General features: G+C 42.8%; 1 protein-coding gene and 1 non-coding gene across 2 annotated transcripts in view; one reads left to right on the forward strand and one right to left on the reverse strand.

Annotated features, from left to right (window-relative positions):
* ldb3a (LIM domain binding 3a) overlaps positions 1–23,800 on the reverse strand; it is a 56,902-nt gene that overhangs the window by 30,281 nt on the left and 2,821 nt on the right. The window contains 1 exon segment of the mRNA XM_064930900.1: positions 7,022–7,173. Coding sequence (XP_064786972.1) covers positions 7,022–7,173 — 152 coding nt within the window.
* On the forward strand, positions 8,979–9,054 carry trnaa-ugc (transfer RNA alanine (anticodon UGC)). Its single transcript has one exon. It is a non-coding gene; the product is annotated as a tRNA-Ala (tRNA).

Raw genomic sequence — 23,800 nt, forward strand, 5'->3', positions numbered from 1 at the left:
ACTCGTCTTTATAGCTCTTAGTCTTATGCACACTAATACGCTGTTCTTGTGGTGTTGGAAATAAAAGCCACAATAGCCCATGTAGAAATACTGACACATTGTTTATTTGGTTGACATCGTTATGAGTGACCTTCCTTAAGGCATTACTTCAGTCTCACACACCATCACCTCAACACGTGGCAGCACTGGACCGCAAGGCACTGTGGAATAGCAGTGCCCTGCTGACCTGAAGAGTGTTAAAGACAGAGGGTTGACCTCCCCACTGCTAATCTCCCACAGTACGCAAACCGTGTAGAGGGGGTGAAGCGGCTCCTTTATAAGCTCCTTTTTCTACGACCGACTGAACCGCAGATAAACCTCTCTTGATTGATTTCGGGAGTATATTTATTGGTATTGCACACAGCAGTATGAGAAGATTAAGGTCGTTTTGAGGAACCCATCATTTGAGGATTAAAGGACTATCTGGTGCAGGTTCCTTCCATATGGTGGTACACAGTGAACCTGGCATGCCTCCCCTGTTTATGCACTGCTCTCACAACTCCACACATTATACAAGCAGAGGTCAGATCCATCCACAACACCCTCCTCTTATCCGAGCGGGATTCTTCTCTGTCTGGTGGTGAGAGTTTGTTTTCAACCCATTTTTTAAAACAAGCTCTCTCTGACAGTTGGGTTTTTTTTTCGGCAAAAGAAAAACTAAACAAGAGGAAAAGTGTTTCTTGGGAAAAGGGAGAAGAAAAATTGAGGAAGAGGAGAGACGATGACAAGCTCTGGAAAGGCACGGCGGAGTGCCTCCTTGAATCAATCAACCAGGGGGAGGACAAGCACTTCATCAATCCAGCCTATGCCAGCCTTTCCTCCCCGTTTTACAACAATCAGACGGCTGATGCAAAGCAGCCTGTGAAACCACAGGAGATGAGGGGAGGGAGGTTGGGGTGGTTGTGGTGGGTCTCAGCTGTGCAAGCCGGAGTGGGCGGAGTACGGGGGGGTGGGGTTGAAGTTGAGGAGCAGGTGCAGATGTGAGGAGATTGGAGGGAAACTTAGGACCCTACTCAAACCCCCCCCACTAAAACGGAAACAACCTCTTCTTAAAAATGTACTGTACTGTATGTGTGTGGTTGTCTAATATACCCAGCAAAACAAGGAATCACCACATTCCTTTGACATTTGTAATGAGACAAACCGAATTGGCCCCGAGTGTAAAACACTGTTACTGAGAGCAGCCCGACTCAGACTCTTGACATCTACCACCTTACAGAGATGGCTGGGAGTGACTCTTAAGTAAATTGTCAAGTTCCATAGCAGAGCGCAGGCCATTTGTGGCTCCTCTGAGTGTCCGAATGGAAAACAAACTATCAGGCACCTCTGGTCTGAGGTGAACAAACACAAATCTCCCAAAATAAAGTAGAGGTAGAGTCATTGGGGATTAAACCCTGACCTGAGTGAGTTAGTTGTTCAGCCAGTTAAAAGACTGGGTAAAAGCAGTACAAACAGCTACCAAAGAGCCACGAGATAGTTAGGCTACGCAAACGTCTCCCTGAGGGTTACAGTCCGGTAAGAGGGAGAGTGTCCAATGTAATACCCATCTGTTATGATAAATACCGTAGCCTGTCACTTTGCTAATTGACTTGGAGATGAAACAGAGAAAATAAAGTGCCTTGACCTTTTCACTGCCCCCCTCTGACAAAGGACAGGCCAATCGGATTAGGAATAAGAATAACATGTAATTGAATAGGATCTCTAAAGGACAGACACTGTCTGGTTTTATGTAGGGGTGCATTAAGGGACTTAGCCTTCAAAGGTTTGCGTAACAACAACACTGCCAGCAGACTTAGAGAGCCCTCAAACACAACAAACAATTAATACCAGAGTTAAAAATTGTAAAAAAAAATAATTAAAAAAAAACAGTTATGAGATGGTAGGTTGAAAGGAAATGTCACCCTGGACCCCAACATAGTCTTCATTTCAGCGACCCATTCACTGTAGTGACAAAGGCTGTTGCCTTATAGAATCCATTTTGATTAGTCTGTCAGAGTCAGGGAAGTTATTCAAATTATAATAAAGTGATAGAAAGTGAAAAGGGGCTAGAGTTCGAGAAACTGGCCCATCACTAATGATTAACCAGAGAGTGCCAACCCAACCCTACCCTCCCTACCACTCCTTTGTGATTTTTGAAATGAGTTTTATAGTTGAGACGTAATTTAACTGTAAATGTGCCATGAACACAACCACTCATGATGTTGTCATCTGATTGTCAAACAAATCACTACCGTCACACATTTAGCCAAAATAATTCCAGCATCCGATGAGTGCACGTGTGTTCTTTCGTTCAATTCGCAAGTGGATGAAACTACCTCAACCGAGAAAGCTTCTGAGTGAGCGAAACAGTGCCCCTCTGTCTTACTATACGAATCCCATGTATCTGATGCTGTCTAGACAAAATATATATATATATATAAAAAGGTATGACATGCCATACTCTTTTTGGCCAGACAGCATCAGATACACGGGCTACACATATGTCCTCTGCCTCGACGAAGATGACAGTATTATCAGCAGCACCAGTCTTTTTTACTACAGAAATGCGTATTGTATCCCCCTAGAGTCTAAGGGCCCGAGGCTGAGTTTCTACTAAGCTAGCCATGTCAAGAACCAGGCTTGCCTAGTTCATGGTAGAAAAAAATTAGCAAACAAATGGGTGGGTCCCAGTGTAAATCAGTGACACCTCACTACACATCAAACCAATCAAATGCCTTGCTTTTTTATTTTATTTTAATTTTACTAGGCAAGTCAGTTAAGAACAAATTCTTATTTTCAATGACAGCCTAGGGACAGTGGGTTAACTGCCTGTTCAGGGGCAGAACGACAGATTTGTACCTTGTCAGCTCGGGGGTTTTGAACTCGCAACCTTCCGGTTACTAGTCCAACGCTCTTACCACTAGGCACACCAATAGTGCTCACAAGATTAGTGTCATAGGTGCAACAGTGCGTGACAATTCTTTTTTACAGTCTATGGTGAGGATGGCCGGGAAATCGCAGATTAAAACCCCATCAAAATATGTTGACGTATGCCGATTGTGTATAGAGCAAAACACAATTAAGCTTTTTGTCCATTTTCTGCAATGGTGCAAAATAGCATACGGAACAACTCTCTGCAAAAAGTGTCAATCCCTGTCTGAAAACAGTGACAAACATAACACGTAGCACCAACAGGCATGTGGTTGGAAGGTTCTTCAAATGTAGCATCCAATCAAAATTGTCGCTGGGAGTCAGCGGACCATTCTTAACCATTTTGGAATACAAAATTCTTTCGACTTCCAAGGGATGCGTGACAGTGACGTGACTAAGCTAGCATATGGAATTGTTTTAAGATGGTCATACCAAAGATAATTTAGATATTTGATTCATAATTGTAAGACCCCTGTATGTATAAAAAATTACATTTAAAAAAAATGATGTTGAAACATGAATTTGGCCTTACTGCTATTAGCCCAAAGAAACACAATGAATAACTGATAGTCAAGATGTTAATCAAAAGGAAGTCTGTTTTGAAGTATTAGTCCTATATTTTACCCTGTCTTTTATATCCGAGTGATATAAGGAAGCTTAGTTTACCGTGGAATTACCTGTATACCTTGAACATGGAAATGCGCTATTCACTTCTAGAAATGTTTCGGCTCGGTACCGGCTTATTAGCGTTCGGACGCTACAGACGTTTTAGTGAGAAGACAGATTTCTGAGATGTCTCCTGGTCTAACAAACACCTCTGTTGCTCTGCCACCTTCCACCGCAGATGCAGAAGGCTGATATCGGCGGATGCGGGGGATTGAGACGCAGCCCGTGCAGATATCTCTCTCTTAAAACAGATTTTGATGGGGATTCTTTATGTATTGTGCCTCGAGCAGAGCCTAGTGGCACCTCTAGCCCCTTGATGATGTGAGGCCTGAGGCAATTGTCTCTTCTGCCCAATGGCAAGTCCGCCAGTGCTAACATCTCACCCCAGACATTCAGCAGTCTATCATTAGGATGTAATTGGCTGATTGTATGATATAGGAAGCATTCATATCACACATGCACACTACAGCTATATTGCGGTGCTTTTTTTCATTAGCACTTTATCTGGTCTCTGCAACCTTGGAAGTCATGTGTGTGTGCATGTGTAAGTAATTGAAGGCATCCACTGTGTTTGCCGTAGTTTAAACGGCAGGTGGTGAATCAGCAGTAGTCACGCCTTGCAGCAAAGCAGATTCAAATGAATGAAAAGACGACATGGTATTAAGGACGCATGGTTTCACCTACAGTTGAAGTCGGAAGTTTACATAAACCTTAGCCAAATACATTTAAAGCCAGTTTTTCACAATTTCTGACATTTAATCATAGTAAAAATTCCCTGTCTTAGGTCAGTTAGGATCACCACTTTATTTTAAAAATGTGAAATGTCAGAATAATAGTATAAAGAATGATTTATTTCAGCTTTTATTTCTTTCATCACAATCCCAGTGGGTCAGAAGTTTGCATTCGCTCAATTAATATTTGGTAGCATTGCCTTTAAATTGTTTAACTTGGGTCAAATGTTTCAGGTAGCCTTCCACAAGCTTCCTACAATAAGGGGTGAATTTTGGCCCATTCCTCCTGACAGAGCTGGTGTAACTGAGTCAGGTTTGTAGGCCTCCTTGCTCACACACGCTTTTTCAGTTCTGCCCACAAATGTTCTATGGGATTGAGGTCAGGGCTTTGTGATGGCCACTCCAATACCTTGACTTGGTTGTCCTTAAGCCATTTTGCCACAACTTTGGAAGTATGCTTGGGGTCATTGTCCATTTGGAAGACCCATTTGCGACCAAGCTTTAACTTCCTGACTGATGTCTTGAGATGTTGCTTCAATATATCCATCCTCATGATGCCAACTATTTTGTGAAGTGCACCAGTCCCTTCTGCAGCGAAGCACCCCACAACATGATGCTGCCACCCCGTGATTCACAGTTGAGATGGTGTTCTTCGGCTTGCAAGCCTCCCCCTTTTCCCTCTAAACATAACGATGGTCAATATGGCCAAACATTTCTATTTTGTTTCATCAGACCAGAGGACATTTCTCCAAAAAGTCCTATCTTTGTCCCCATGTGCAGTTGCAAACCGTAGTCTGGCAGTTTTGGAGCAGTGGCCTCTTCCTTGCTGAACGGCCTTTCAGGTTATGTTGATATAGGACTCGTTTTACTGTGTATATAGATACTTTTGTACCTGTTTCCTCCAGCATCTTCACAAGGTCCTTTGCTGTTGTTCTGGGATTGATTTGGACTTTTTCACACCAAAGTATGTTCATCTCTAGGAGACAGAATGTGTCTTCTTCCCAAGCGGTATGACAGCAGTTTGGTCCCATGGTGTTTATACTTGCGTACTATTGTTTGTACAGATGAACGTGGTACCTTCAGGCATTTGGAAATTGCTCCCAAGGATGAACCAGACTTGTGGAGGTCTACAAATTTTTTCTGAGGTCTTGGCTGATTTCTTTTGATTTTCCCATGATGTCAAGCAAAGAGGCGCTGAGTTTGAAGGTAGGCCTTGAAATACATCCACATGTACACCTACAACTGACTCAAATTATGTCAATTAGCCTATCAGAAGCTTCTAAAGCCATGACATCATTTTATGGAGTTTTCCAAGCTGTTTAAAGTCACTGTCAACTTAGTGTATGTAAACTTCTTACCCGCTGGAATTATGATACAGTGAATTATAAATGACATAATCTGTCTGTAAACAATTGTTGGAAAAATGACTTGTGTCATGCACAAAGTAGATGTCCTAACTGACTTGCCAAAACTATAGTTTGTTCACATGAAATTTGTGAATTTGAATGAGTGGTTGAAAACAAGTTTTAATGACTCCAACCTAAGTGTATGTCAACTTCCGACTTCAACTGTATATTCATTTTGCAGTGACGGGCCTTCTCTGCTAAATTATTGCCACCATTCCCCAAACAAATACACATTTTTCAGGATGGTAAAAATGTTTTCAGTTTAACCTTAAAACAACTACAACACATACAGTGCCTTCAGAAATAATTCACACCCCTTGACTTCTTCACATTTTGTTGTTACAGCCTGAATTGAAAATTATTATTTTTTTAAATGTTTTTGTCATTGGCCTACACACAATACAACATAATGTCGAAGTGGAATAAAGTTTTTCGAATTATTTTACAAATTAATTAAAAATGAAAAGCTGATATGTCTTCAGTCAACTCTTTTGTTATGGCAAGCCTAAATTTCAGCAGTAAAATTTGATCTCAACAAGTCACATAATAAAAGTTGCATGGACTCACCCTGTATGCAATAATAGAGTTTAACATTATTTTTGAATGACTACTTCATCTCTGTACTCCACACATGCAGATAATTGTAAGGTCCCTCAGTTGAGCAGTGAATTTCAAACATATATTCAACCACAAAGACCAGGGAGGTTTTCCAATGCCCAGCAAACAAGGGAACCTATTGGTAGATGGGTAAAATACTTAGGTTTTGCTGTGAGATATGTGTCTGTACACAAGCATTTGTTCCAAACTAAATCAATTCAAGCATGGTCCACAGACCGATGCTGCATGCTAATAATATTGTTCCACTGATTTTCTTTTTCCTATAGTAACATTGACAAAAAAAATGAGTGCACTTCTGGTTATTTCAATGGGGAGCACACTTGTGTCAGAGGAAAACAAAAAGTATAATCGAATTGATGTATATCCCATGATAAAAGTATACCAAATCCATCTTTGGTTCTCTAGTTTCAGCCAGGACAACAGGTGTAAAAATATTATTATTTATATTCCCTCCCTCCATACATTCCCTCTCTCCTTAATCCTCAGATGACAGAAAGGCCACATCTCTACCTCTAAAAAGATCTGAGGCAGCCCACTCTGTCTCCCTGTGCGTGTTTAAAATGACACCTAATATCTCTGTCTGATCATCAATTATGCCACTCGAAGAGTTGGCGTGAGAGGAGTGTGTGTGTGTGTGTGTGTGTGACGTACTTCTGCATGGTGAGGGCCAGGTTGAAGCTGGCAGACTTGATCTTGTTCTGGGCCTCTAGGTGGGTCATGCCTTCAGTGCTGACCCCGTCGATGGCCACGATGATGTCACCCTGGATCAGGTTGCCCTGCTGTGCCTTACTCCCTGGGGTGATCTGTGGATGGTCAGCACACACATAGGTCAATCATAATGTGCTTTGTCAAATGGAAACTAGTGCCAAGCGATTAACCAAAATGTCTAAACATAAAAAAATAAAATACAAAAAACAGCTAATTGACAGACATCAGTTCAATTGTTATAATAACATTTTGTTCTGTTTTATTCTGTGAGCTTGATGGTTAGTTTCTATAGAGAGAAATTAGATCAACCCCGAACTTTGAAATTTAGTAAGGAGTTGTAGTTTCCAACGGGCCAATATTCTACATAGTTCAGTGCAAAAAATGTGGTGATTAACTACAATGACCATAATCCATGTTCCGCCCGCTTACTTGCACGGTCTCGGTCTGTGTGGAGCAGACACTAAGAGCTTGTTGAATGAGAGACAACGCATGAGAGGGATACAAATCAGTTGCATTGCAGGACTTCCTCTACCTGAAAATACATGACGTAAGTGATTGATAGTTGGTATTCAACAGTCATAAAAGTATGCCTTATTTACTATCACTTAATCACAGCAGAGAAGTAAATATCTTAGGTCAATGAAATGGGAATGGAATTGATCAATGGTGTTATGAGTGAGCTGCCGTCATGTAGGGCTCGGCTTAAGTCTCTCAAAGGTGCAAAGCCTCCTCCCAATCACAGTCAGGTGGAGCCCGACAACCTGTTTACACTGGACACAATAAGAGGACACAAGTGTACAGGCAGGTCTCCATGTCTAATCTTTGACAGCTGACTACATAACCTAACATGCGGAATATTCTGTGATTATTACATTATCTCAGTTGTAGTACAGTATGTTATTATGGGTGTAGAAGACTGAACTTGGACGATCAGTTCATCAGTAATCACGGTCACACTTTATTTGGATAGTCCAGAAAGTCCATCTGTAGATGCTCAATAGATGGTCATACGATCACCAAACTATCTGTTGATAAGCAACTGCTTGCTATGGTTCGGTTTAGAATAAGGGTTACGTTTAGGGTTAGGATAAGGGTTAAGGTTAGTGTTAGGGTTAGTAGATACACTATATATACACAAAAGTATATGGACATACCTTGAAATTAGTGGACTCTGCTATTTCAGCCACACCTGTTGCTGACAGGTGTATAAAAGCACACAGCCATGCAATCTCCATAGACAAACCATTGGCAGTCAAATGGCCTTACTGAAGAGCTCAGTGACTTTCAACGTGGCATCATCATAGGATGCCACCTTTCCAACAAGTCAGTTCATCAAATTTCTGCCCTGCTAGACCCGGTCAACTGTGTTGTTATTGGGAATTGGAAACGTCTCTGAGCATTTTAAAAAAAACTAATCTTAGTCATTTAGCAGATGCTCTTATCCAGAGCAATTAGGGTTAAGTACCTAGCTCAAGGGCACATCGGTAGATTTCATCTAGTTAGCTTCAGGATTCGAACCAGCAACCTTTCATTTACTGGCCCAACCTCTTGACCGCTAGGCTACCACCCAGTCACAGCAACAACGGCTCAGCCGCAAAGTGGTAGACCACAGAAGTTCCAAACTGCCTCTGGTAGCAACGTCAGCAAAATAATTGTTCGTCGGGAGCTTCATGAAATGGGTTTCCATGGCCGAGCAGCAGCACACAAGCCTAAGATCACCATACGCTCGGCTGGAGTGGTGTAAAGCTCACCGCCATTGGACTCTGGAGCAGTGTAAACGTGTTCTCTGGAGTGATGAATCACGCTTCACCATCTGGCAGTCCGACAGACGAATCTGTCCCCGCAGCAATGTTCCAACATCTAGTGGAAAGCCTTCGCAGAAGAGTTGGGGCTGTTATAGGGTCCTGTGTGGCTCAGTCGGTAGAGCATGGCGCTTGCAACGCCAAGCGTCGTGGGTTCGATTCCCACTGGGGCCACCCATATGCAGTAGTGGCCCCAGCCGACTTGTAAGTCGCTTTGGACAAAAGCGTCTGCTAAATGGGATATATTATTATTTATTATATTATAGCAGCAAAGGCGGGGACCAACTCCATATTAATGCCCATGATTTTGGAATGAGATGTTCGACGTGCAGGTATCCACATACTTTTGGTCATGTAGTTTAGTTAGTTGAAATGTTAATGATACGCCATCTGTAGGTGCTCTACAGACTAATCTAAATCAAGTGTTAGCGTAGTCACCAATGCGATTCATGCCTCCGAACAAACCAGGAAACATCTAATTAAGTGCCCAGGATCACTAGTACACTGGAAACTATATGTAATTTCCACCAGTTAATGATGAAACTAGGGGAGAAAGGATGGGGAGGCTTCCAGACCACTCATTAGCAGATTTATCAGAGGCAGGATTTTATTTATTATTATTTTTGCCTCCCCCCTCTTTAACCCTCCAGTTTTGACACCATCTGCCCTCATTTATAAAAACCACCCTCGCCCCCAAAATATCCCTCCTGATAAAAACCCTTACCTCACCTAATCTCATGGTCTTTATCCCCATCTTTTACTCCCAGGAGTAGTACACAGTAATTGGCTGCTTCCTGTTCAAACTGCCTGACATTTCTTACTTACTCATTTTTCATATTCCCGCAATAAATTCCATCATTCAGGAAGAGAGGAATAAAAGAGCAAGAGAAGTGAGAGAGCTCTCATAAAGCAATCTAACTGACTAAATCCCTTGAGTGGAAAATGAAAGTCAGGGTGGCTTATTCATTATTACTGTTAAAAGAACATGGAATAACATTGCAACAATAGGGTCTGTGTGCACTTTCATCAAAGTGAAGAGAGTGAGTCGGCTGTAGACCGAGACACACTTCATTCACTAGAATGAGATTTTTATTTATTTTATTGAACCTTTATTTAACTAGGCAAGTCAGTTTAAGAAAAAAATCTTATTCACAATGACGGCCTACCCCAGCCAAACCCGGACGATGCTGGGCCAATTGTGCCTCGCCCAATGGGACTCCCAATCACGTCCGGATGTGATTCAGCCTGAATTCGAACCAGGGACTGTAGTGACACCTCTTGCACTGAGATGCAGTGCCTTAGACTGCTGCGCCACTCAGAAGCCAAGATGAATGGGCACAGACTTCACAGAGAAGAGAGAAATGCAAATGAGCACAGAAAATGGAGAAGTGAATGGGCACGGACTTCAGAGAAGTGCAAATAAGATTTCAAAATCAAAGTAAATTTTAGCATTAAGGGGTTTAGTATCTGTGATTGCTACAACCATTTATGGACTGTTAAATTAATGATATATAGCCATAGATGTTTTTAAGAACATAACTTATAACTGTCTATGAGTTCGAGAGTGGTTACATTTCCCCCGCTCCATCCCTCAGCTGTTTACCAAAAATACAAACAATTGAGTAATCACACACTGTTGCAGACCCGTTTGAGTGTGTTGTTGAAATTTCTCCACTAATCAGTTACATCCAGGGGGGCTTTTCAGCTGTGCATTTCGGGAAACAAGCACTCCCCCCCCCCCCCCTTCCTTGTCACCCCTCACAGTTCTATGAATGAAACTAATTCAAATTGGCCAACACCTCATTCCGGTAAAAAACAGACTGTCCCACAGCGGTGCAGAAGGCTGTCTGAGGCTGGTATCAAGCTCCACCAGCCATCTCGGTCTGTTGCCTTCACATATATCCCTCTCTCGCTATCTCTTCCACTCTCCCCCTCCTTTCCCCTCTTTAATTCCCTTCTTCTTACTCCTTCTCTCTATCCCATTATCTCATTCCCTTTCTCTACCCCGCTCTCCCTCTTTTTCTCTCCCTCTGCTCATCACTCTCTCCTTCCCTCCCTCCCTCCCTCCCTATCCATCTCTCTCTGAGTGAAAACATTAAATGGGTCCCTGTCTGTATCTGCCTGGGGAGCTCAGTTGTCACCAGGCACGTGCAAGACAGCCTGCAACTAGCTGGTGAGACCACTGTGAAGAGCTCATTTAAAAACACACACCAACAGGGAACTGGAACTAACCGGTGTTGGAAAATATATTCTCAGGGCCTTCAGAAAGTATTCACACACCCCTTGATTTTTTTTTTACATTGTCGTGTTACAAGGTTGGATTAAAATTTATTTAATTGTCCTTTTTTGTCAACGATCGACACAAAATACTCTAATGTCAAAGTGGAAGAAGAATTCTAAACATAGGTAAAAAATGTATAAAAATAAAAACACTAATATATCTTGATTACATAAGTATTCAACCCCCGGGGTCAATTCATGTTAGAATCACCTTTGGCAGCGTGAGTCTTTCTTGGTAAGTCTCTAAGAGCTTTGCCCACCTGATTTGTACAATATTTACACGTTATATATTTTTTCAAGTAGGTTGTTGATCATTGCTAGACAGCCATTTTCAAGTCTTGCCATAGAAGCTGAAGCTGATTTAAGTCACAACTGTAACTAGGCCACTTGGTACGCAACTCAAGTGTATATTTGACCTTGTGTGTTTTAGGTTATTGTCCTTCTGAAAGGTGATTTTGCCACCCAGTGTCTGTTGGAAAGCAGACTGAACCAGGTTTTCCTCTAGGATTGTGCCTGTGCTTAGTTTATTCCGTTTATTTTCATCCTAAAAACTCCCTAGTCCTTATCGATGACAAGCATACCCATAACATGATGCAGCCACCACCATGTTTGAAAATATGAAGAGTGGTACTCAATGATGTGTTGTGTTAGATTTGCCCCAAACACAATGCTTTGTATTCGGGATAACAATTTATTTTCCACAATATTTTTATTTATGTTCAGGCTTCCTCTTTGCACTGTCATTTAGGTTAGTATTTCAGGGCAACTACAATGTTGTTGATCCATCCTAAAAATGTTTTATATCACAGCCATTGGCCTCATAGTGAAATCCCTGAGCGGTTTCCTCCCTCTTCGGCTACTGAGTTAGGAAGGAGGCCTGTATCTTTGTAGTGACTGAGTGTATTGATACACCATCCAACGTGTAATTAATATGCTAAAAGGGATATTCAAATGTCTGCTTTTTTCTCCCCATCTACCAATAGTGTTCTTCTTTGTAAGGCATTGGAAAGCCTCCCTGGTCTTTGTGATTAAATCTGTGTTTGAAATTACAGTGTTTGACCTTACAGAAAATTGTATCTGTGGGGTACAGAGATGAGATGGTGTTTAACATGATTTTGAATAACTATTTTTTTTTTATGTGACTTGTTAAGCAAATCTTTACTCCTGAACTTATTTAGGCTTGCCATAACAAAACTTCTTGATTAATGTCATGAGATGTTGCTATCATATATCCCCATAATTTTCCATCCTCATGATGCCATCTATTTTGTGAAGTGCACCAGTCCCTCCTGCAGCAAAGCACCCCCACAACATGATGCTGCCACGCCTGCTTCACAGTTGGGATGGTGGTCTTCGGCTTGCAAGCCTCCCCCTTTTCCCTCCAAACATAACGATGGTCATTATGGCCAAACAGTTCTATTTTTGTTTCATCAGACCAGAGGACATTTCTCTAAAAAGTACGCTCTTTGTCCCCATGTGCAATTGCAAACCGTAGTCTGGCTTTTTAATGGCGGTTTTGGAGCAGTGGCTTCTTCCTTGCCGAGCGGCCTTTTAGGTTATATCGATATATAACTCGTTTTACTGTGTATATAGATACTTTTGTACCTGTTTCCTCCAGCATCTTCACAAGGGCCTTTGCTGTTGTTCTGAGATTGATTTGCACTTTTCGCTCCAAAGAACGTTCATCTCTAGGAGACAGAACGCGTCTCCTTCCTGAGTGGTATGACGGATGCATGGTCCCATGGTGTTTATACTTGCGTACTATTGTTTGTACAGATGAACATGGTACCTTCAGGCGCTTGGAAATTGCTCCCAAGGATGAACCAGACTTGTGGACGTCTACAATTGTTTTGATTTTCCCATGATGTCAAGCAAAAAGGCACTGAGTTTGAAGGTAGGCCTTGAAATACATCCACAGTTACACCCCCAATTGACTCAAATGATGTCAATTAGCCTATCAGAAGCTTCTAAAGCCATGACATCATTTTCTGGAATTTTCCAAGCTGTTTAAAGGCACAGTCAACTTAGTGTATGTAAACTTCTGACCCACTGGAATTGTGATACAGTGAATTATAAGTGAAATAATCTAAAAAATGACTTATGTCATGCACAAAGTAGATGTCCTAACCGGCTTGCCAAAACTATAGTTTGTTAACAAGAAATGTGTGGAGTGGTTGAAAAAAAGAGTTTTAATGACTCCAACCTAAGTGTATGTAAACTTCCCACTTCAACAGATAGATAGAAATCTAGATTTCTATCTATCTATCTAAGACATTAACAGAATGATTAAGTGATTTGTATTTCCTGCAGCTTCCTGAAGAGGCAATGAGAATGCCCCTGTCTGTATATGATGATGTGCGCATCTACCGCTTTGTGTAACCGTTAGCGATGATGCTAATGAAAACAATCTTCTGGTAGGTCTAGATGGAAAAGCTTTCCCAAAAACCTTCAATTAAAATGTTAACTTCAAAGTTGCCTATGCTTACCTGGCAGAATGGTATCATGATTATTTGCATCAATCCAGTGAGTATTTGCAAACTCTACCATCACATTTGCACAACAAAAACACTGATAAACAACAGCCTCTTGCTCGGTGTGCACTTGAATTAAAGGGTAACCCCTAAAGAAATATTATCTGATTTTTCCAAGACCTCAAAAGGGGTCTCCTCATGCGGTTGAAGCATTATTGTGGACTTAAAACATGCAATGTTGTTGTCGTTTTTCCATTTTAAAACAAAAGTGTGCTTTTGAGTGCAAAAAAAAGGGAAAAACATAAAATAAATAATTTGAAGAACAATGGCATTTATTATATTGCAGTGAACCTGCACATAAGACTTTAATCTCAAGACAGGTGAAAATGTTAAACACGGAGCCTGCTGCTGTATCTAGTGGGGGGGTCCTGAGTACCGCAGAGGAAACTAACCATTGGAACAGGGAATGTAACCGATGACGATCTCCTCTGTGGACAGAGGTAATAATGACATTCCTGGTGTACACTACATTTTTACAGATGGGTCACTGCTAAACCACAATCTAAGGCCCTTCAAAAGCCTTCGATAGCCATTAATGGCTATTGATTACCCCACACTCAATTGGTAAAACTGACTGTCTATTCTACTAACAAAAAAACCACTGCTGGATCACAGAGTGGTTTGTCATAAAATCCTGTCCCTAAATAAAGTGTTTCTTGATCATGGTAAAGGAAAATCTCCTGAGCCAGTCATAATGCATTAATGGAGCTCCTAGACATTGTGTCCGTGCTGTTTCTCACATTAATATTGAGGGAAAAGAATGATGACAGTCATCCTTTATGACAGGGTCCAGGACAATTGACAGGAGCTTATTAATATAATTTATGCTTTGCTATATAAAAAGGTTGTGATTAAAATAATACTTTGAAAAAGAGACTAAAACGCCACAATGTTTTAACAAAAATAGTCCCCCGCCCCGAAAAAAATCTGATCAAGCCCCTAAAAAATATGTATTATTATCATCTCCATGAATAAATCAAACTGTACTCAGTGAATGTCTGAAAATGTGTCATTAGTCTGAGGGGACAGACTATAGGGACCGAGAAACCGAGAGACTGGCAGGTTTTTACTGCTAACCTACAAAGCATTACATGGGCTTGCTCCTACCTATCTTTCCGATTTGGTCCTGCCGTACATACCTACACGTACGCTACGGTCACAAGACGCAGGCCTCCTAATTGTCCCTAGAATTTCTAAGCAAACAGCTAGAGGCAGGGCTTTCTCCTATAGAGCTCCATTTTTATGGAATGGTCTACCTACCCATGTGAGAGACGCAGAGTCAATGTCAACCTTTAAGTCTTTACTGAAGACTCATCTCTTCAGTGGGTCATATGAATGAGTGTAGTCTGGCCCAGGAGTGTGAAAGTGAACAGAAAGGCACTGGAGCAACAAACCGCCCTTGCTGTCTCTGCCTGGCCGGTTCCCCTCACTCCACTGGGATTCTCCACCTCTAACCCTATTACAGGGGTACTGGCTTACTGGTGCTCTTCCATGCCGTCCCTAGGAGGGGTGCGTCACTTGAGTGGGTTGAGTCACTGACGTGATCTTCCTGTCTGGATTGGCGCCCTCCCTTGGTTTGTGCCGTGGCGGAGATCTTTGTGGGCTATACTCGGCCTGGTCTCAGGATGGTAAGTTGTTGGTTGAAGATATCCCTCTAGTGGTGTGGGGGCTGTGCTTGGCAAAGTGGGTGGGGTTATATCCTGCCTGTTTGGCCCTGTCCGGGGGTATCATCGGATGAGGCCACAGTGTCTCCTGACCCCTCCTGTCTCAGCCTCCAGTATTTATGCTGCAGTAGTTTATGTGTCAGGGGGCTAGGGTCAGTCTGTTATATCTGGAGTACTTCTCCTGTCTTATCCGGTGTCCTGTGTGAATTTAAGTATGCTCTCTCTAATTCTCTCTTTCGGAGGACCTGAACCCTAGGACCATGCCTCAGGACTACCTGGCATGATGGCTCCTTGCTGTCCCCAGTCCACCTGGCTGTACTGCTGGTCCAGTTTCAACTGTTCTGTCTGCGGCAATGGAACCCTGACCTATTCACCGGACGTGCTACCTGTCCCAGACCTGCTGTTTTCAACTCTCCAGAGACAGCAGGAGTGGTAGAGATACTCTTAATGATCGGCTATGAAAAGCCAACTGACATTTACTCCTGAGGTGCTGACTTGCTGCACCCTCGACAACTACTGTGATTATTATTATCTGACCCTGCTGGTCATTTATGAACATTTGAACATCTTGGCCATGTTCGGTTATAATCTCCACCCAGCACAGCCAGAAGAGGACTGGTCACCGCTCATAGCCTGGTTCCTCTCAAGGTTTCTTCCTAGATTTTGGCCATTCTAGGGAGTTTTTCCGAGCCACCGTACTTCTACACCTGCATTGCTTGCTGTTTGGGGTTTTAGGCTGGGTTTCTGTACAGCACTTTGAGATATCAGCTGATGTAAAAAGGGATTTATAAATACATTTGATTGATAAATATACGTTGTATTTACAATGGTGTTTGTGCTCCACTGGTCAGTCAAGTCAACTCTATTACAATTGGTGCCATAGAGGACAAGATAGTTTGATCAAAGAGTTACTAGTGACCCTCTCCATCTTACAGTCAAGTTGAACATCAGGGTCACGCCGTAATAATGCAGGAAATTAGATAACACATAGATTACATTGCTACTGGAGTAAAACATGCAACAGGTGTTGCTCCATTTTTTAGACAATCTTTCCCCCAATGATGACTAAAATGGAAAACCTCCTCCATCAATAAATGAGTAGAATCCCCCCGCTGACTAAATAAGCTACAAAATCCAAGTTCATTGAAACTTCTGTTTCTCACTGGAGCCACCAAGCAAATAGGAAGAAGAAATGTTGGGGCAACCAGGAAAAACAAAGGGCTTGAGAGAGAGGGTGAGGAGTGGATTACCAACTGGCTCACAAAACCTGTACCAACCCTCCACCCCAACTCTGGTCTATTGATATCTGGGTGAATGGCTGGCTGATATGCCAGCTCAAATCTCCTGTGCACTCACAACACACAAAGGACTGGCCTGTTCTATGGACCAGGCAAAGAGCATGCAGAAAAGTGGGGGCACACACACACAGAGACAGAGAGAGACAGAGAGAGAGAATAAATATAGCCATAATGACATTTCAAATGTCTCTATTCCTTTGGAGTGTTTATGAGTGTTTACTGTTCCTTTTTTATTTCACTTTTGTTTATTATCTATAACATATGTTGCCAATAAAGCCCTTTGACTTGAAAGAGATAAAGGCAAAAGGGAACAAAATAGAGAGAGAAAGAAAGAGGGAAATCAGCAGTCAGAAGTACAGTAGCTAACTAAAGAAAGAGGGAAATCAGCAAAGAGTCAGAAGTACAGTAGCTAACTAAAGAAAGAGTGATTGCCAGCCAAAGAGCTACAGTATCGATATGCTGAAATGAGGCCCCACACTCTTGTATCACAGTTTCACTGGCCTGCCACGATGTAATCGCTTCATCAGATCATGGTTTGATTCATATTTTGTTCATTATGGGTTTGTCCACTTATCATGACACAGAACTTCTGATTTGATTCATCTATGTGTCCCCAACACATTTGATTCAATACGTATTAATTCAAACTGCTCTTTCACAAGATCATTCTGAGGTTTCAAAAGTACACCCAATGCTTTTACATAAATTAACAACAGGTTTATGAGAGGGAAACATTTAAAAACCCAGAAGTTCTATTGCTAGTACGGTATTCATTTCAGGGGAAAATAAGGTCTACACCAAATTTACACAGAATAAAGTGTTTCATTTGTCCAAAATATGTGTCATTTTACAAGCCACATACTTGAAGACCAAAGCTTGAGTCTTAGGTTAGTTTCTGCTAGCAAGCGCAAAAAGAATCAGGGTGACCCGATATCCTATCCCCCACACCACTGCTCTACCCAGCAGTCCTAGTCTGCCTTGGGAAAGCCTCAATGCTTCTTCACAGGTCAACAGTCCAGATTACCTCTCAGTAACAGCAATTAAAACACCATGAGAACACAGCCATCATAGGCTCCAGGAGACATTAACCCACCGCTGACACCAATGGACAGCTAAGAGAGGCTGAGTCCCAACCCGGTCCCCTGACCCCTGAAGGGGTGGAGGTGGGCACTGTTGGTATATATAGCCCTCACAATCTGCCGAGCAGCGCTGACCTTCAGTGGCTTGCTAAAAACAGCCTTGCCTGTCAGCAGCCCCAGTCACTGACTCTCGTACCACAGGCCTGGGGGGAGGGGGGGGGGAGGGGGGGGGTACTGGAATGCAGAGGCCTGTGAGACCCGGGCTAACATCACAGACACGTTATCAGACTGAGTCAGCAGCCTACTGACTGCTCAGGACCTCAATCTTCAGTCTGCTACTGTGGGGGGAGGGTTACATCTTGTTTAGAGTTGCAGCGAGCTTGATTGATAGGAAGAGGGAATTTAACTGGGGAGGACGATACGGCCCATAAAACTATACATAAACCCGGAATTAAATTCGGAGAAATGGGGGAATTCAGACCGCACAGTAAATTAAAAGGGTACAAACTGCATCAAGCAGACCTTGTTAAATCCTGGGGGCAAGGGGAGGAGTTTGACATTCATCTAATGTACACCAGATGGGTTTAGAGGGTGTGCCTTGTCTGCTGATTCTAAGACAGGTACAGTATTTAAGTCTAGTGTATGACACTGATTTATGGCAAATCTACAAGGCCGACGCTCTACAAAGGTTTACAACTCAGCAGTCCAAGGGTAAAACAGACAGTGCTATTCTACTAGATATTGCCTATAAACATGATGTGCTTCACCCTCACACAAGGTTGCATTTAGCCTACGTGAAGATAATTAGACGCGTTTAGTGATGGCTGGATGTTGTACTGTATTTACTGATTTGAATGAACGAATCAGCTCGTCAAATCCACCTTGTCACAGACAGGGTCACATACCCAACATGAGGATCAGTGTATGAGAGGCAATGACTCTAAAGTTTGAAAGCATGGCCCCATTTGCCCTCGATCTCGGGCCGACACTCAAACAGAAAGAACATAATCACCCGCATCCACTCAAGGGGATGTGTTCATCTGTCAATATCAAATCTCACAGCCAGACTAAAGGCCGTAAGCAATGACCACTTTACCGCAACATACAGCCAAGAAGCTTCAACTAAAACTGTCACATGAGCCCTTCTGTGTTGGATAACCAGCCCTCCCTCAATTGAAACAAATACTATTGCGGAAGGTAAGAAGACACTCGAACCTCAACAACCTAGGCCACTGCCCAGAGGAGGAGAAGAGACACATTTTAATAGCAGCATGACACAGCTGAGGCTGCAAACTGCAAACAGAATTTCCGTAAAGGATTATTACAGATCAGATTAAAGCCTGTTGTAAAACGTGATCTTCTGAGGCTATATTGGAGGACAGTCGAAGAAGCTCAAATAAATTACATTTTGTTTTAATCACTTTCATGAGTCCCATAAACTTCTTGATAACATGAATTGTTGCGAGCCAAGGTGTCCTAACAGGCAACGCAGAATAGAAAGGATCATATCACAACCAGCAATCCTGCATGTGCCTCTCAATAGCATGGGTAGGAGCGTTGGGCCAGTAACCGAAAGGTTGCAGGGTCGAATCCCTGAGCTGACAAGGTGACAAAAAAAAGATCTGTGGTTCTGCCCCTGAGCAAGGCAGTTAACCCACTGTTCCCCTGAGCAAGGCAGTTAACCCACTGTTCCCCTGAGCAAGGCAGTTAAACCACTGTTCCCCTGAGCAAGGCAGTTAACCCACTGTTCCCCTGAGCAAGGCAGTTAAACCACTGTTCCCCTGAGCAAGGCAGTTAAACCACTGTTCCCCTGAGCAAGGCAGTTAACCCACTGTTCCCCTGAGCAAGGCAGTTAAACCACTGTTCCCCTGAGCAAGGCAGTTAACCCACTGTTCCCCTGAGCAAGGCAGTTAAACCACTGTTCCCCTGAGCAAGGCAGTTAAACCACTGTTCCCCTGAGCAAGGCAGTTAAACCACTGTTCCCCTGAGCAAGGCAGTTAACCCACTGTTCCCCTGAGCAAGGCAGTTAACCCACTGTTCCCCTGAGCAAGGCAGTTAAACCACTGTTCCCCTGAGCAAGGCAGTTAACCCACTGTTCCCCTGAGCAAGGCAGTTAACCCACTGTTCCCCTGAGCAAGGCAGTTAAACCACTGTTCCCCTGAGCAAGGCAGTTAACCCACTGTTCCCCTGAGCAAGGCAGTTAACCCTCTGTTCCCTGGGCGCCGATGACGTGGATGTCCATTAAGGCAGCCCCCCGCACCTCTCTGATTCAGAGGGGCTGGGTTAAATGCGGAAGACACATTTCAATTATACAACTAACTAGGTATGGCCCTTTTCCAATTCAGTGCTATTTTCCTTACTGTACCCAAGAGATTTGCAATGTACACATTTTGTATTCCGAGTTAATGGATCTCCTTGCTGACATTTCTCTCAGACATCTTATGAAGGCCACATTAGTTTTTAATAGCAGTCCAATATTAAAAGGAAATGTCACAGTGCTCCCTCATAAATATGGGGAATTTATAATCCAATAAAATGGTGACTCACATCTGAGGAACTACACGAAAAGGCGGGCTGAACAGGCCCCCATTAAGATCGACGGGGCTGTAGTGTATCATGGTCCAAACACGCCAAGACAGTTGTGAAGAGGGCACGACAACACCTTTTCCCCCCTCAGGAGACTGAAAAGATTTGGCATGGGTCCCCAGATCCTCAAAAAGTTCTACAGCTGCACCACCGAGAGCATCCTGACCGGTTGCATCACCACCTGGTATGGCAACTGCTCAGTATCTGACCATAAGGTGCTACAGAGGGTAGTGCGTACTGCCCAGTACATCACGGGGGCCAAGCTTCCTGTCATCCAGGACCTATATAATAGGCGGTGTCAGAGGAAAGCCCATAAAATTGTCGGAGACTCCAGTCACCCAAGTCATAGACTGTTTTCTCTGCTACCGAATGGCAAGCGGTACTGGAGCGCCAAGTCTAGGACCAAAAGGCTCCTCAACAGCTACTACACCCAAGCCATAAGACAGCTGAACAATTAATCAAACGACCACTAGACTATTTACATTGGCCACCCCTCCATTTGTTTTGAACATTGCTGCTCCTCGCTGTTTTTAATCTATGCATAGTCACTTCACCCCCACCTACATGTACAAATTACCTCAACTAACCTGTACCCCCACCCACTGACTCAGTACCAGTACCCCCTATATATAGCCTCATATTGTTGTTATTGTGTTACTTTTTTATTATTATTTATTTTTTTACCTCTGTTTATCTGGTAAATATTTTCTTACCTCTATTTGAACTGCACTATTTGTTAAGGGCTTGTAAGTAAGCATTTCACTGTAAGGTCTACACTTGTATTCGCGCATGTGACAAATAAAGTTTGATTTGATGAATCGTTCTCTTGAGGACGACAGAGACAGCAGCTGATTTTTCTCACACAAAGAAGCCAAGTCACATGCAAGCCAGCCAGGACCGGAATGTGGACAAATTAAGTGCCCCATTTGAAAACAGAGGACATTTTTTTTGAAAGGCTCCTCTTCCAACGAGGTTTATTTTCATCCCAACCTCACAGTGTCCCACTTGAAAACTGCAGAAATATTTTTGAAAGGCCTCTCTTCCAACGAGGTTTATTTTCATCCCAGCCTCACAGTGAGGTATTTATCATGGTCTGCTGCTTGATATTATAGCAGGGTTTCAAGTTCATGCTTCCCATGTGGTATCTGCTTTAGCATCACTCCTGTTTTCACCTCTACACCAGGGGTGTCAAACCTACGACCCGGGCGCTCCAATCCGGCCCGCGGGTGGTTTGAGTCATAAAAAAAATAAAACTGTGTAGAAATGATAATGGACCTACATTCATACCGTTTATTGATGGTCCAGCACACTAATAATCATTAGACAGCCAGAGAGCATTAAAAATTACAAAAACAAGAGAGAGGACAATTTTTTGCAAATGTTGATGGCAAGGAACTGGGGCGGCAGGGTAGCTTAGTGGTTAGAGCATTGGACTAGTAACTGAAAGGTTGCAGGTTCATATCCCCGAGCCGACATGGTACAAATCTGTCGTTCTGCCCCTGAACAGGCAGTTAACCCACTGTTCCTAGGCCGTCATTGTAAATAAGAATTTGTTCTTAACTGACTTGCCTAGTTAAATAAAGGTTAAATAAATAAAAATGAAGACCGAATGTGGCCGAGTTCACAAACCCTGGTCTACACGATTGTTATCACCTCTACGAGACAGGGGCCATTATCTAATGTAGATATCTACAATTCCAGGGGTATCAATGAATTGTAAACATTTCACATGAACCAAACCACCAGGGTTGATTTGTTCCATTGCTGTACATGGTATCTTAGGCAACAGACTGAGCTCAAATGCTTTAAACTTGAGCCAAGAATTGAAATTACATTTCACATGCAAAGGTGATGGTATCGAATTCATAGCCCACATGAATAAAAATATATTTTTTAAATGTAATGAACCAATGTTACAGTCATGTTCTAAAATGGATTAAATTGTTTGTTTTTTACTCATCAATCTACACACTTGACAAAGCAAAAACAGGTTTAGAATTCTTTTCAATAAACTGAAATATCACATTTACGTAACTATTCAGACCCTTTACTCAGTACTTTGTTAAAGCAGCGATTACAGCCTGGAGTCTCAGGTATGACACTACAAGCTTGGCACACCTGTATTTGGGGAGTTTCTCCCATTCTTCTCTGCAGATCCTCAAGCTCTGTCAGGTTGGATGGGGAGCGTCACTGCCATGTCCGTGCTTTGGCTGGGCCACTCAAGGACATTCAGAGACTTGTCCCTAAGCCACTCCTGCGTTGTCTTGGCTGGGTGCTTAGGGTCGTTGTCCTGTTGAAAAGGTGACATTTTTCCCCAGTCTGAGGTCCAGAGCAGGTTTTCATCAAGGATCTCTGCTCTTTGCTCTGTTCATTTTTCCCTCGGTCCTGACGAGTCTCCCAGTCTCTGCCACTGAAAAACATCCCCACAGCATGAAACTGCCACCACTATGCTTCACTGTAGTGATGGGGCCAGGTTTCCTCCAGATGTGACGCTTGGCATTCAGGCCAAATAGTTTAACCTTGGTTTCATCAGACCAGAGAATCTTGTTTCTCATGGCCTGAGTGTCTTTAGGGGCCTTTTGGCAAACTCCAAGCGGGCTGTCATGTGCTTTTTACTGAGTAGTGGCTTCCGTCTGGCCACTCTACCATGAAGGCCTGATTGGTGGAGTTCTGCAAAGATGGTTGTCCTTCTGGAAGGTCCTCCCATCTTCACAGAGGAACTCTGGAGCTCTGTCAGAGTGACCATCGGTTTCTTGGTTACCTCCCTGACCAAGGCTCTTCTCCCCAGATTGCTTACTTTGGCCGGGTGGCCAGCTCTATGAAGAGTCTTGGTGGTTCCAAACTTATTTCATTTAAGAATGATGGAGGCCACTGTGTTCTTGTGGACCTGTGTTCCTGTGAAATCTATTTTAGAATAACATAACAAAATGTGGAATAAGTCAAGGGGTCTGAACACTTAGCTGACTTGCCGGGGCAACAGGTAGCCTAGTGGTTAGAGCGTTGGGCCAGTAACCGAAAGGTTTCTAGATCGAATCCCCGAGCTGACAAGGTCAAAATCGTTCTGCCCCTGAACACTTTTCCTTGGCCATCATTGTAAATAAGAATGTGTTCTTAACTGACTTGCCGAGTTAAATAAAAAATGAAAAAAAAACTTGCTAAATGCACTGTATCTGCACATATGCATGCAATTTTCGGGGACCACTTTTGGCTCGTGAGCTCTACTTTCAGAACTACTGGCTAAAAAGTATACAAAAGTACTCGGAAAATCCCTTTAACTATTCTAACCCTGATAAACCCAGCGTAATATACAGTAAAGCATGCAGACAAATGGGAAGAATAATCTACAGCATCAAAAATGGAATGTTACTTGTGCCCGCATCATGTAAGTTTACTCAACCTTCATAGCTATACTGTTATAATAATGTTTCAGATTAGAATTTTAGTAATGTTTTAAGTCACTTGAGATGTACTGCACACAAAGC

This window comes from Oncorhynchus masou, chromosome 23 (genome assembly GCF_036934945.1).
Source record: "Oncorhynchus masou masou isolate Uvic2021 chromosome 23, UVic_Omas_1.1, whole genome shotgun sequence".
NCBI lineage: Eukaryota > Metazoa > Chordata > Actinopteri > Salmoniformes > Salmonidae > Oncorhynchus > Oncorhynchus masou.